The 14,479-nt window shown below is 40.3% G+C and overlaps 1 protein-coding gene across 4 annotated transcripts in view; it reads left to right on the top strand.

Annotated features, from left to right (window-relative positions):
- ncor1 (nuclear receptor corepressor 1) overlaps nt 1-14,479 on the top strand; it is a 122,530-nt gene that overhangs the window by 38,062 nt on the left and 69,989 nt on the right. For all 4 annotated transcript variants that reach the window (XM_055873432.1, XM_055873425.1, XM_055873439.1 and 1 more), the window contains exons 7-10: nt 1,565-1,621; nt 3,089-3,141; nt 7,631-7,697; nt 12,579-12,751. In XM_055873432.1, the coding sequence (XP_055729407.1) occupies nt 1,565-1,621; nt 3,089-3,141; nt 7,631-7,697; nt 12,579-12,751 (350 nt within the window). The remainder of the gene's footprint in view (nt 1-1,564; nt 1,622-3,088; nt 3,142-7,630; nt 7,698-12,578; nt 12,752-14,479) is intronic.

Below are 14,479 nucleotides of genomic sequence, written 5' to 3'. Positions count from 1 at the left end.
GGCTAGGCCACTCCAGGACCTTATTGTGCTTCTTCTTGAGCCACTCCTTTGTTGCCTTGGCTGTGTGTTTTGGGTCATTGTCATGCTGGAATACCCACCCACGACCCATTTTCAATACCCTGGCTGAGGGAAGGAGGTTCTCACCCAAGATTTGACGGTACATGGCCCCGTCCATCGTCCCTTTGATGCGGTGAAGTTGTCCTGTCTCCTTAGCAGAAAAACACCCCCAAAGCATAATGTTTCCACCTCCATGTTTGACGGTGGGGATGGTGTTCTTGGGGTCATAGGCAGCATTCCTCCTCCTCCAAACACGCCGAGTTGAGTTGATGCCAAAGAGCTCCATTTTGGTCTCATCTGACCACAACACTTCCACCCAGTTGTCCTCTGAATCATTCAGATGTTAATTGGCAAGCTTCAGACAGGCATGTATATGTGCTTTCTTCAGCAGGGGGACCTTGCGGGCGCTGCAGGATTTCAGTCCTTCACGGCGTAGTGTGTTACCGATTTGTTTTCTTGGTGACTATGGTCCCAGCTGCCTTGAGAACACTGACAAGATCCTCCTGTGTAGTTCTGGGCTGATTCCTCACCGTTCTCAAGATCATTGCAACTCCACGAGGTGAGATCCTGCATGGAGCCCCAGGCCGAGGGAGATTGAGAGTTCTTTTGTGTTTCTTCCATTTGCGAATAATCGCACCAACTGTTGTCACCTTCTCACCAAGCTGCTTGGCGATGGTCTTGTAGCCCATTCCAGCCTTGTGTAGGTCTACAATCTTGTCCCTGACATCCTTGGAGAGCTCTTTGGTCCTGGCCATGGAGGAGAGGTTGGATTCTGATTGATTGCTTCTGTGGACAGGTGTCTTTTATACAGGTAACAAGCTAAAATTAGGAGCACACCCTTTAAGAGTGTGCTCCTAATCTCAGCTCGTTACCTGTATAAAAGACACATGGGAGCCAGAAATCTTTCTGATTGAGAGGGGGTTAAATGCTTATTTCCCTCATTTAAAATGCAAATCAATTTATAACATTTTTGACATGGGTTTTTCTGGATTTCTTTTGTTATTCTGTCTCTCACTGTTCAAATAAACCTACCATTAAAATTATAGACGGATCATTTCTTTGTCAGTGGGCAAACGTACAAAATCAGCAGGGGATCAAATACTTTTTTCCTTCACTGTACATGCATGCATACATACATACATACATACATACATGCATACATACATACATACATACATACATACATACATACATACATACATACATACATGCTGCTTCTTCATGTTTGTGTGTGCTGAGGAAAAAGAAAGGGCAGAAAATTATTGTACTTTTTTTTTCATACATTGTGCATGGTTGGGGGGAAAATATATATTTAGTGTGTCCAAATAGTTATTGTCCTACGCTATCAATAGATTTTGCAGCTGTAATTGAACAAATGGAGCCACAGAGCCTGCAGCCCACATTGTGTGTTCAGTCACCAAGGACTACTACTTTGAGTAAAAGGTTTATTTTATTTTGATCTATACTAACTATTATTATATTGTCTTTTTTAATTTATTTTTTACAGAAAAAAGCTGAAGAGGCCCATAAAATATTTGAAGGTCTTGGTCCAAAAGTTGAACTGGTAGGTGGTTGAGGGTATTCTGAATAGTTGAATGATTATTGTTTCCTAGATACAGTGCATTCGGGAAGTATTCAGACCCCTTCACTTTTTCCACATTTTGTTACGTTACAGCCTCATTCTTAAAATGGATGAAATAATTCCCCCCCTCATAAATCTACACACAATACCTCATAATGACAAGGTGAAAACAGGTTTTTAGAAATGTTTGCTAATTTCAAAAAAATATAAAACAAATACCTTATTTACGTAAGTATTCAGACCCTTTGCTATGAGACTTGAAATTGAGCTCAGGTGCATCCTGTTTCCATTGATCATCCTTGTGATGTTTCTACAACTTGATTGTAGTCCACATGTGGTAAATTCAATTGATTGGACATTATTTGGAAAGGCACACCTGTCTATATAAGGTCCCACAGTTGACCGAGCAAAAACCAATCCATGAGATCGAAGGAATTGTCCTTAGCGCTCCCAGACAGGATTGCGCCTTGGTCATGGAAGTGACCAAGAACCCGATGGTCACTTTGACAGATCTCCAGAGTTCCCCTGTGGAGAAGTTTGTCCTTCTGGAATGTTCTCCCATCTCTACAGCACTCTACCAAGCAGGCCTTTTTGGTAGTGGCCAGACGGCTGCCACTCCTCCAGTAAAATGCACATGAAGCCCTCTTGGAGTTTGCCGAAAGGACTCTTAGACCTTGAAAAACAAGTGGTGGCAGGATCATGCTGTGGGGAAGTTTAGGTGGCAGAGACTGGGAGACCAGTCAGGATTGAGAGAAAGATGAACTAAGCAGTACACATGAAAACCTGCTCCAGAGCGCTCAGGACTTCAGATTGGGGCAAAGGTTCTCCTTCCAACAGGACAACGACCCTATGCACACAGGCAGGACAACACAGGAGTGGCTTTGGAACAAGTCTCAATGTCCTTGAGTGGCCCAGCCAGAGCCCGTACTTGAACCCGATCTAACGTCTCTGGAGAGACCTGAAAATAGCTGTGCAGTGACGCTCCCAATCCAACCTGACAGTGCTTGAGAGGATCTGCAGAGAAGAATGGGAGAAACTCCCCAAATACAGGTGTGCCAAGCTTGTAGTGTCATACCCAGGAAGACTCGAGACTCGAGGTAATTGCTGGCGAAGGTGCTTCAACAAAGTACAGAGTAAAAGGTCTGAATACTTATGTAAATATTTTATTTCAGTTTTTATTTTTAATACATACATTTTTTTCTCCCAAAAAGCAGTTTCTGCTTTGTAATTATGGGGCATTGTGTGTAGATTAAAGGGGGAAAACAATTGAATCCGTTTTAGAATAAGGCTCTAACGTGACAGTGGTAGAAGAGAAGAGGTCTGAATACTTTCCGAATGCAGTGTTAAGGTTCTTCGAAAACTGCATATAGTAGCAATGAATTATTAGCTATTACAATGCTTGTAGCTAATTACTTATAGACTGATTTCTTTCACCCCTTTTTTTCTTAGCCCCTTTATAACCAGCCATCGGATACTAAAGTATACCATGACAACATAAAGACGTGAGTATGCACTTTTGTTTCTTGCATGTACAGTATATATAGAAGCATGTGTGTCAGGGTTTCAGATAGCCGGCTTTTGGCCCCCAAAAAGAATTATGGAAAGCCGATAAATAAAATTGCCGTCGCCCAAAAAATCCCATTGCGAATACCAGTCGATGTAGCGTGAGAGCTGCTGCTACAGCTCATCAAATGGCTCGTTCGTTGCTGTTGGAGTGAAATATGTACTTTCAGAAGCCTAATTGTTGCACAACAATTCTACATGCAATCGCGGTTTAAAAACATTTAATGGCCATGATTTTAAAAAGTGTTACTATTTCTCAACTGGTAATTAATGTTTGCTTCCATTCGCCATTCAAGTGCATAGGCAACTAGGCAGGTTGCTGTGCGTCACGCACCACTTTGCATTGAGCTGGAGACACTATGCATTTTAATGCATATAGGCTACTTAATTAGCCTATTTCTATCATGTTCTATTGTTTTTCAACTTTCTTTTATTGTCCAGTAGCCAAAGGCACAATCCTAGTCATATTAGCAACCCATGCTAGTTGTTGTATCTTTGTCTCCCCTCTTTCTTAGAGATGAAAATATATTGTTTCCTGAAACTGCTCGCATTGGCCATGCACTTTTAACAAGTGTTTTCCGCCTACTGCCTTATGCGCATTGCTGCACTTATAATGTGAAGAAATAATAGTTTATCAACATTTTAAACTAAATGTTCTGATCTGTTGCATCAGCCTGATTTGCTATTTAACGTTTATGGATTTTGGAACGGTTGTATGAATTTGTGATCTATCGTCCCACAATAGGCTATTTCTTTCTCGCACAGAACGACAAGACCAATAGAATAGGTAAACTTTTCTACTATGGAGGATAGTAAATTGACATAGGTTAGTGATTTTAATGTTCGTTACTTGTCTTGTTGGCTGAGGAAAATTAAATGTGGACAGTTATTCTAACATCTTCAAATTGCACGTTAGAATTAGGTGAGAAGGACTCATGCCGTTGCTTCCTCGAGTTGCATGTTCTGGTGAGATTAGTTACCATAATCTAAATGTGATTTCTGTCATTCTGAGCACCGTGGGTGCACGGCCTAATCAGGTTACGCAAATGTATTAAATATACTGTAAATTTGAAAATGCTCTCGGTGAAATGTCTGGCGCCACATTTTCCTAACGGAAACCCATGTTTGTGTGTGAACCTTTGACCTCTAACCTGACCTAATGCTTTAGTGTTGTCTGCAATGTTAGCTGAGTTCTCGATTATGTGTTTGCTCCATTGACACCAGTGAGAAAGAGGATCCGTCAGTGTAAAGGGAACATATATCTAGGTTAAAAAAATGCTTACATATTTAACCCATACAGTGGGTTAACTGCCTTGTTCAGGGGCATAACAACAGATTTTTACCTTGTCAGCTCGAGGATTTGATCTCGCAACCTTTCGGTTACTGGGTTTGGCTGGTAGGGTTGAAGGCCAGGCTGTCTGTGTCTGAAGTTCTTATCACCCTGTAACATGAGAAACTGTCCTCGGGTTGTGGTCTTTTATGGTGGAGAAAATACCCAACTATCATACTTGAAATACTTTTACTTTAGTAATTTTCTATTAAGGTAAATGTCACCCAGTAAAATTCTACTTGAGTAAAAGTCTAAAAGTATTTGGTTTGAAATGTACTTAAGTATCAAACGTAAATGTAATTGCTAAAATATGCTTATGTATCAAAACATCATTTCTAATTCCTTGTATTAAGCAAACCAGATGGCACCATTTTCTTGTTTTTAAAATGTACAGACCGCCAGTGGCACACCAACATTCAGATTTCATTTACAAACGAATCGTGTTTAGTGAATCCGCCAGATCAGAGGCAGTAGGGATGACCAGGGATGTTCGTGAATTGTACTATTTTCCTGTCCTACTAAGCATTGAAAATGTAACGAGTGCTTTTGGGTGTCAAGGAAAATGTATGGAGTATAAAGTACAATATTTTAAGGAATGTAGTGAAGTAAAAGTAGTCAAAACCCCCCAAAAACTACTTGAGTAGTATTTTTACTTAAATACTTTACACCACTGACTGAGGGCGGCAAGTCGTCTAGCAGTTAAGAGCGTTGGGCCAGTAACTGAAAGGTTGCTGGTTCAAATCCCCGGCCAACTATGTAAAAAATCTGTAGACGTGCCCTTGAGCAAGGCACTTAACTCTAATTGCTCCTGTAAGTCGCTGTGGATAAGAGCGTCTGCTGAATGACTAAAGTGTAAATATAAAATGTACTGTACTGACTCTCAGGGTCAAGGCATTGTGTATGTAATATGCTTGTTGTACACACATTGCCCAAGTTACTCACCTATCACACTGCTTTTATTTTTCTCAGATAGCAATTAAATAAAATATAAAAAGAACCAGCCTGCAAACTCAGTAGACGATCGTGTTGACCAATGATAGATAGGGGTTGTGTTTATTTGATTTCTTTTTTGGAACTTTTTACCCCCTTTTCCCCCCAATTTTGTGATATCCAATTGGTTGTTACTTTTGTCGAGAGTCATGCGTCCCCCGAAACATGACCCCACCAAGCCGCACTGCTTCTTGACACACTGCTCGCTTAACCTGGAAGCCAGCCGCACCAATGTGTCGGAGGAAACACCGTAAAGCCACAAGAAGTCGGTAGAGCGCGATGGGACATCCCAGCCGCCCAAACCCTCCCCTAAACCGGACGAAAATGGGCCAATTGTGCGCCGCCTCATGGGTCTCCCTGTCTAACCCGGATCTGTAATGACGCCTCTAGCACTGTAATGCAGTTCCTTAGACAGCTGTGCCACTCGGGAGGCCCTAGGGGTTGTTGTTGATACAGGACCCTCGTTCTCTAATACCTCATATTAATGGGGAGGTGGAAGGCAGAATGTTATGTTTCTTCATGTAGAGTTAAATAGGCATGTGTTGTGCACATTATCTTGTGTAACTGTTTAGTGCTTCCATGGTATTTCCTACAGGATCATTTTGTTGTAGTGTTAACAGCAATAGTAGTGTCCCTATTAGAGGTCGACCGATTATGATTTTAATGCCGATACAGATTATTGGAGGATCAAAAACAGCCGATACCGATTAATCGGATGATTTTTATATATTTGTAATAATGACAATTACAACAATACTGAATTAACACTTTTATTTTAACTTAATATAATGCACAAATAAAAATCTATTTAGTCTCAAGTAAATAATGAAACATATTCAATTTGGTTTAAATAATGCAAAAACAAAGTGTTGGAGAAGAAAGTAAAAGTGCCATATAAAAAAAGCTAATGTTTAAGTTCCTTGCTCAGAACATGAGAACATATGAAAGCTGGTGGTTCCTTTTAGCATGAGTCATCAATATTCACAGGTAAGAAGTTTTAGGTTGTAGTTATTATAGGACTATTTCTCTCTTTACCATTTGTATTTCATATACCTTTGACTATTGGATGTTATTATAGGCACTTCAGTATTGCCAGCCTAATCTCGGGAGTTGATAGGCTTGAAGTCACAAACAGCGCTGTGCTTCAAGCATTGCTAAGAGCTGCTGGCAAATGCTGGAAAGTGCTGTTTGAATGAATGCTTACGAGCCTGCTGCTGCCTACCACCGCTCAGACTGCTATATCAAATCATAGACTTAATTATAATATAATAAACACACAAAATACGAGCCTTATGTCATGAATCTGGTCAAATCCAGAAACGATCATTTCGAAAACAAAACGTTTATTCTTTATTGAAATACAGAACCGTTCCGTATTTTATCTAACGGGTGGCATCCATAAGTCTAAATATTGCTGTTACATTGCACAACCTTCAATGTTATGTCATAATTATGTAAAATTCTGGCAAATTAATTATGGTCTTTGTTAGGAAGAAATGGTGTTCACACAGTTCGCAACGAGCCAGGCGGCACAAACTGCTGCATATACCCTGACTCTGCTTGCACAGAACGCAAGAGAAATGACACAATTTCCCTACTTAATATTGCCTGCTAGCATGATTTTTTAAAAACAACTAAATATGCAGGTTTAAAAATATATACTTGTGTATTGAGTTTAAGAAAGGCATTGTTTTTTATCGTTAGGTACATTGGTGCAACGACGAATGCGCTTGTTAAATCGTCACCCGTTTGGCGAAGTAGGCTGTGATTCAATGATAAATTAACAGACCCCGCATTGATTATTTGCAGCGCAGGACAAGCTAGTTAAACTTGTAATGTCATCAACCATGTTTAGTTAACTAGTGATTATGTTAAGATCGATTTGTTTTTCATAACATAAGTTTAATGCTAGCTAGCAACTTTACTTGGCTCCTTGCAGCACTTGCGTAACAGGTGGTCAGCCTGCCACGCAGTCTCCTCGTGGAGTGCAATGTAATCGGCATCCAAAAACTTGAAATCGGCCCTAATTAATCGGCCGACCTCTAGTCCCTATAGGACCTAGATCGGCGCACACCTCACTGAACAAACCGTTTTTCTCTCTCTCCCAGTAATCAAGTGATGAGGAAGAAGCTGATTCTGTTTTTCAAGAGAAGGAACCATGCTCGTAAACAAAGGGTAAGTCTCTCTCCCTGCTGTTGAGGGCTGCAAGGGAAGGAAACTTCAAGGCATGTGCTGGATGCTTTGACCAAAATACAAAGACTCATACACACGCGCACGCACACACACACACACAGCCTCACGGACTGACTGACATGCTGTGCTCTCATAGAGATGACCCAAACTGACCATGGACAATAATACTTTGATTGTTTGCCCCATTGGCAAACTCTTTTACTCTATGCATGTACAGAATGTTAAACTGCATCACATTCCTCAATTTGATGTAATTTTAATTTCTTCTGGCACCAGTTGAATTTGAAAGCAATAGGTGGCAACCACGCACACTAGCTTGCATTTATATGCCCACTTATTGGTTTCATAATTTCTTGTTTGACATGTTTGTAACACTTAGGGCTGTCCCCGACAAAAGAAAATCTTGGTCCACCCGAAAGTCGTCTATTCTTTCGACTATTTGATTGATCTACATTTTTGAATGTGTGTTTTTCCATATATAGACACACCTTATGTGTTTGAATAAAATCAACTATATATGCATTGAGGTTCTCTGATGCTTTAAGCACTCTGCTTGATGAAATATGACACAAATGACTTGAGGGAGCCAAAGATCAAGATAACCAGAAGAAAAACAACTTAACCTGACCCAGCCATCCTCCACCTGCTCCTACTCTGGGTCCAGCCCGAAGCTTAAGCTAGCAAACTTGCAACATTTTATAAAATATTCTGGGCCCTCAGTTTCCCGCACCGGTCAGCTTGGGACAGACACAGCTGTAGGCTATTTGAGCAAGGGAATAGAAGTAATCAGGTCGGCCTATTTTATGACGTTTCCATTGGATCAGAGCATGACGAGCATGAATCTTTCCAGAGAGCTGGAAAGATTTTTCAAATACATTAATTAAGGAACTATTGTCATTGTTAATGGATGTAAAAACAGACTTAGTTTGCTTGCTGTTTGAGGAGAAGAAAACATTACTTTCAGAAGCTCCACAGCTCATTAGTGGTGGTACATTAAGCCAATCAGAAATACTATCAGATCCCCAAATGTGCACATTTATATGCCTACATTTGCTCGCAGGCCAGGTAGCCTATATGCCTACTTCTATGCATAAATCAGGTGCGCGTCCTAAATCAATATTGACAGGAGTGCTCCAAACAAAAGACAATGACTAAATTGACAAAACTCACATATGGAATTAAATAAACCAAAACGTGTTACTCACAAGTGTAGCATAGGTTGTGCGCTCTGCAAATAGTGTCCACTCCAAAAATGAGAACGGTAAAAGACTGGAATAATATATTGAATTAATTAACAGAAATTATCGCAACCAAACAAACATTGTAGATTAGAAATTAACGGTAAATGTACTACTGGTGATATATGTAATAGGGAATTGATAAACACTAACAATCAAACAATGAATGTGCACAAATTGGCATCAGAGAGAGCATTCTGGAGAGAGACGTCCATTGTGCATCTTAGCCACACTCCCCTTCTTCTTGGACTGTGCCATCCCCGCGGCCTCCGCAATGGATTAGTTCACTGAGATGGACATGAATAAGACAGGTGTCTTGTTTGCCATTAAAAATAATATATATTTTTATATTTGTTACTACTCAACAACAACAAAAAAAATCTCGGTCGACCAAACAATCGACCAGTCGACTAATTGGCGTCAGCCCTAGTAACATTATCTGTTTGAACAGGCTATCTAATAGGGCTGGGCGATATGCCTTAAAATCATATGGGCGTTTTACATTATATACAGTATCTAAAAAAAAATATTTCAAAAAATATGTTCTCTCTAAATAAGCTTTGGTGTACAATTTAAAGGTCAAATACACTGCATTTCAAACAGTCATCAATAATCTCATGAATTCAGGACGTGTGAAATTAGGCTAGATATAAGCCCCACTAATTATTTCATTATTTTATCAAAATAGTTTAACCTGCTTTTTTGCAATAATAATAACTGATCTGGCTTTCAAGTCTGTCAATGAAAAATGCCCTTTTTTTTTTTTTTGAAATTAACCAGAACCATGCATAATGCACATTCACTAATAATGACTAACTTCTTGTAGCAGGCATTATAGGAAATTAAGACAGGTCTCATAAACAGTCTCTCAAGCACAAGCCCACGTGCTAGTGGGTAGCCACCTAATCTTTATAATTCAAGTTTAGCCAACTTTGATCTATTTGCTAACTAAGAAGGTGGAACAGTTTTTAATTGTTATGAAAACACTTGCCTGTCTCAAACTGTTTGATCAGCATGCTTGCCTGTCCACTTTGTTCAGATGTTGAAATCAAGTGGCCTACCTTATTTCTCAGAATGAGAACTAGTGGCCAAATCCTTATATACAGTTGAAGTTGGAAGTTTACATACACCTTAGCCAAATACATTTAAACTCAGTTTTTCACAATTCCTGACATTTAATTCTAGTAAAAATTCCCTGTCTTAGGTCAGATAGGATCACCACTTTATTTTAAGAATGTGAAATGTCAGAATAATAGTAGAGAGAATGATTTATTTCAGCTTTTATTTCTTTCATCACATTCCCAGTGGGTCAGAAGTTTACATACACTCAGGTAGTATTTGGTAGCATTGCCTTTAAATTGTTTAACTTGGGTCAAATGTTTCGGGTAGCCTTCCACAAGCTTCCCACAATAAGTTGGGTGAATTTTGGCCCATTCCTCCTGACAGATCTGGTGCAACTGTGTCAGGTCTGTAGGCCTCCTTGCTCGCACACATGTTTTCTGTAGGATTAAGGTCAGGGCTTTGTGATGGCCACTCCAATACCTTGACTTTGTTGTCCTTAAGCCATTTTGCCACAACTTTGGAAGTATGCTTGGGGTCATTGTCCATTTGGAAGACCCATTTGCGACCAAGCTTTAACTTCCTTACTGAACTTCCTGACTTCCTGTCTTGAGATGTTGCTTCAATATATCCACATCATTTCCCTCTCTTATGATGCCATCTATTTTGTGAAGTGCATCAGTCCCTCCTGCAGCAAAGCACCCCCACAACATGATGCTGCCACCCCCGTGCTTCACGGTTGGAATGGTGTTCTTCGGCTTGCAAGCCTCCCCCTTTGTCCTCCAAACATAATTGATGGTCATTATGGCCAAACAGTTCTATTTTTGTTTCATCAGACCAGAGGACATTTCTCCAAAAAGTCCGATCTTTGTGCAGTTGCAAACCGTAGTCTGGCTTTTTTATGGCGGTTTTGGAGCAGTGGCTTCTTCCCTGAGCGGCTACGTCGATATAGGACTCAATTTACTGTGGATATAGATACTTTTATACCTGTTTCCTCCAGCATCTTCACAAGGTCTTTTGCTGCTGTTCTGGGATTGATTTGCACTTTTGCACCAAAGTACGTTCATCTTTAGGATACAGAACGCGTCTCCTTCCTGAGCGGCATGACGGCTGCGTGGTCCAACGGTGTTTATACTTGCGTACTATTGTTTGTACAGATGAACGTGGTACCTTCAGGCGTTTGGAAATTGCTCCCAAGGATGAACCAGACTTGTGGAGGTCTACAATTTTTTGTCTGAGGTCTTTGCTGATTTCTTTAGATTTTCCCATTTTCCCAAGCAAAGAGGCACTGAATTTGAAGGTAGGCCTTGAAATACGTCCACAGGTACACCTCCAATTGACTGAAATGATGTCAATTAGCCTATCAGAAGCTTCTAAAGCCATGACGATATTTTCTGGAATTTTCCAAGCTGTTCAAAGGCACAGTCAGCGTAGTGTATGTAATCTTCTGACCCACTGGAATTGTGATACAGTGAATTATAAGTGAAATATTTTTGTAAACAATAGTTGGAAAAATTACTTGTGTCATGCACAAAGTAGATGTCCTAACCGACTTGCCAAAACTCTAGTTTGTTAACAAGAAATTTGTGGAGTGGTTGAGAAACGAGTTTTAATGACTCCAACCTAAGTGTATGTAAACTTCAACTGTAGTTGTGTTTTATGCTCATTGCAGATGTATAAAACTAGACAGCTTCTGTGGCTAATTTGCTGCTAGTAGTACGTGTTACCTTAATGCAGCGCACGACAAACTGATCATTACATTTCCAGAATCAATGTTCATTGATAGGCTACTCCTCTAACCTTCTTAACTTCTCCTCTGTTACAGTAAAATAATGTCTCTGTTTCATGGATACCATTTTTATGTCGCTGTGTCCAGAATGACAGAAGTTCGAGTTAGCATTGGCTCACGAAACTAACTAGCATTTGCGCAAAGACTGGAAGTATTTAGGATCAGCTAGCATGCTAAATATATTCTAGTCTGATCACCCCATGTGGAAACGTTATACATTTTTGTAAATGATCAAGATAGGTGGTTATGGTTCAGTGAGTGCAGCTTTTAGCAGGCTCCTTCCAGGCAGGGTCAGACAGACCTCTTGGACTCTGAACAATGGCACCAGAGTGCGCGGCATGGCCACCTGCCAAGAGGAAGGTGGATTGTTTGGCCCTTGCTAGTTGAGAGTGGAAACAAGGCTGTATTGTCCTCCCTGTATGAGACTCTCTCCATATCTTCTAGTCCTCTCTTCTTTTTTTCTCTGGTTAATGTCCATAATTTGTAAATGCTGTAATGTTCCATCTCAAACATCTCACATTTTAAGTCCAAGATGGCCAGTGGAACTCTCTGGATTTCACAGTTGTGGCCAGAATTAATTTTGAGAAGCGTGGTGAAATAATGACAAACAGGACAGGGTATCATCAGCACAAGATTTGTGATTTTGGATACATTCTACTTATCCATTTGCTTACAGATGTAGGTCAGGAGAGCCATGGGTAAGGTTTGCTTTAGGTCTTGTCATGTTATACCTCAACATCCAGGTCCCCTTTTACAAACCCGTATTGTGTGGTTCAGGAACAGAACATCTGCCAGCGCTACGACCAGCTGATGGAGGCGTGGGAGAAGAAGGTGGAGCGGATGGAGAACAACCCGCGTCGCAAGGCCAAGGATAGCCGCACCAGGGAGTACTACGAGAGACAGTTCCCCGAAATACGCAAGCAGAGAGAGCAGCAGGAGCGCTTCCAAAGGTAAATTGAGGGAATGGGTAACTGGAATTAAACTTTTCTCTTACGCTGCCTGGAGGCTACGATGCAGCAGTAGAGCTGGGATATATCTCGAAAGTCTTCCATCGATTGCTTGCGTCTTCTCTCCTTGCCGCCTCCTCAAAATGCATTGGCAAGGATCCCCTCCTACTGAAAACACAGGACAGGTGAAAGCAATACAATCAATGCCTCGTATTCTAAGAAGTTGCTATCACCTGTCCAGTTTCTTTTAGATCAGTGCAGAATGATGGGGGGAACAAGGAGAGGATGCCTCTTTGCACTATTGACATGCATGCTAGGTGGTGTGCTGCAGGCAGATCAGCTGGCTGTGTCAGGGGTCAGTCCAGCCAGCGTCTGGCTGTTCCTGGCACACAGACTTGAGTCTTTCTCTGAAATCTTCTAGCAAGGCAGGTCAGGGATGTTAGATCAGACTGCTAGTACTAGACCAGGCATTGAAAGTAATGATTAGCCAAAAAGGTCTAGCCGATTTCTTACCCATTTATTTGTACCCCAATCAAATCAAATTTCAAATCAAATGTATTTATATAGCCCTTCTTACATCAGCTGATATCTCAAAGTGCTGTACAGAAACCCAGCCTAAAACCCCAAACAGCAAGCAATGCAGGTGTAGAAGCAACAATGTCCCTGTTGTGTATTTTAGACTATTTCCTTTTGAGGATTGTTCTCATTTTTTGGATGCTATCATTGTAGCTGTAAAGAGTCAACATTAGGGGCAGGATGTGTCATGGAAGGTTGATTCATGATGCCAAACATTCCAGATTTAAAAGTTAATTGTATCCTTGTTAGAAGTATTTTTCTACAGGCGAGAGAAGAGACATTGACATTCAACTATAAAGTAATTTCCCCCTAGTTTGAATGATTTCAGTCAACTTAGAGCCATTACCTTTAGTCACAACACGTTGACTGTTTAATTTGATTAATGATCGCTTTTTGCCTTTTGTTTAGTGGTAAAAAACCCCAACAAAAAAACAATGGGGGCATTGTTTCCCCAGCAGCACAATTGCAAATTAAGTAATAAACCACCCTTGCAAGTCCTTCTGTACTCGTTTTTGGTCCTTGTGGTTTTCAGTTTCCACTTCAAAGGCTTTAGTAAAACGCTTCTTTAAATTTGAACTTTAAAAAAAATCATTACATATTTTACAGTGCGTTCATAAAGTATTCACACCACTTGACTTTTCCACACAGCCTGAATTAAAACTTGATTAAATTAAGATTTTGTTTCACTGGCCTACACACAATATCCCATAATGTCAAAGTGGAATTATGTTTTTAGAAATCTTTATAAATGAATAAAAAATGAAAAGCTGAAATGTCTTGTCAATAAGTATTCAACCACTTTGTTGTGGCAAGCTTGCTTAACAAGTCACATAATAAGTTGCATGTACTCTGTGTGCAATAACACTGTTTAACATGATTTTGAAGGACTACCTCATCTCTGTACCCCACACATACAATTATCTGTAAGGACCCTCAGTTGAGCAGTGAATTTTAAACACAGAGACCAGGGAGGTTTTCCAATGCAAAGAAGGGAACCTATTGGTAGATGGTTTAAATTTTAAAAAGCAGACATTGAATATCCATGCCAAGAGTGTGCAAAGGTGTCATCAAGGCAAAGGGTGACTACTTTGAAGAATCGCAAATATAAAATATGTTAAACACTTTTTTGGTTACTACATGATTCCATATGTGTTA

Source organism: Salvelinus fontinalis, chromosome 2, assembly GCF_029448725.1.
Source record: "Salvelinus fontinalis isolate EN_2023a chromosome 2, ASM2944872v1, whole genome shotgun sequence".
Classification (NCBI taxonomy): domain Eukaryota; kingdom Metazoa; phylum Chordata; class Actinopteri; order Salmoniformes; family Salmonidae; genus Salvelinus; species Salvelinus fontinalis.
Note: the sequence above shows the minus strand (reverse complement) of the source record. Positions and strands in the feature narration are given on the sequence as shown.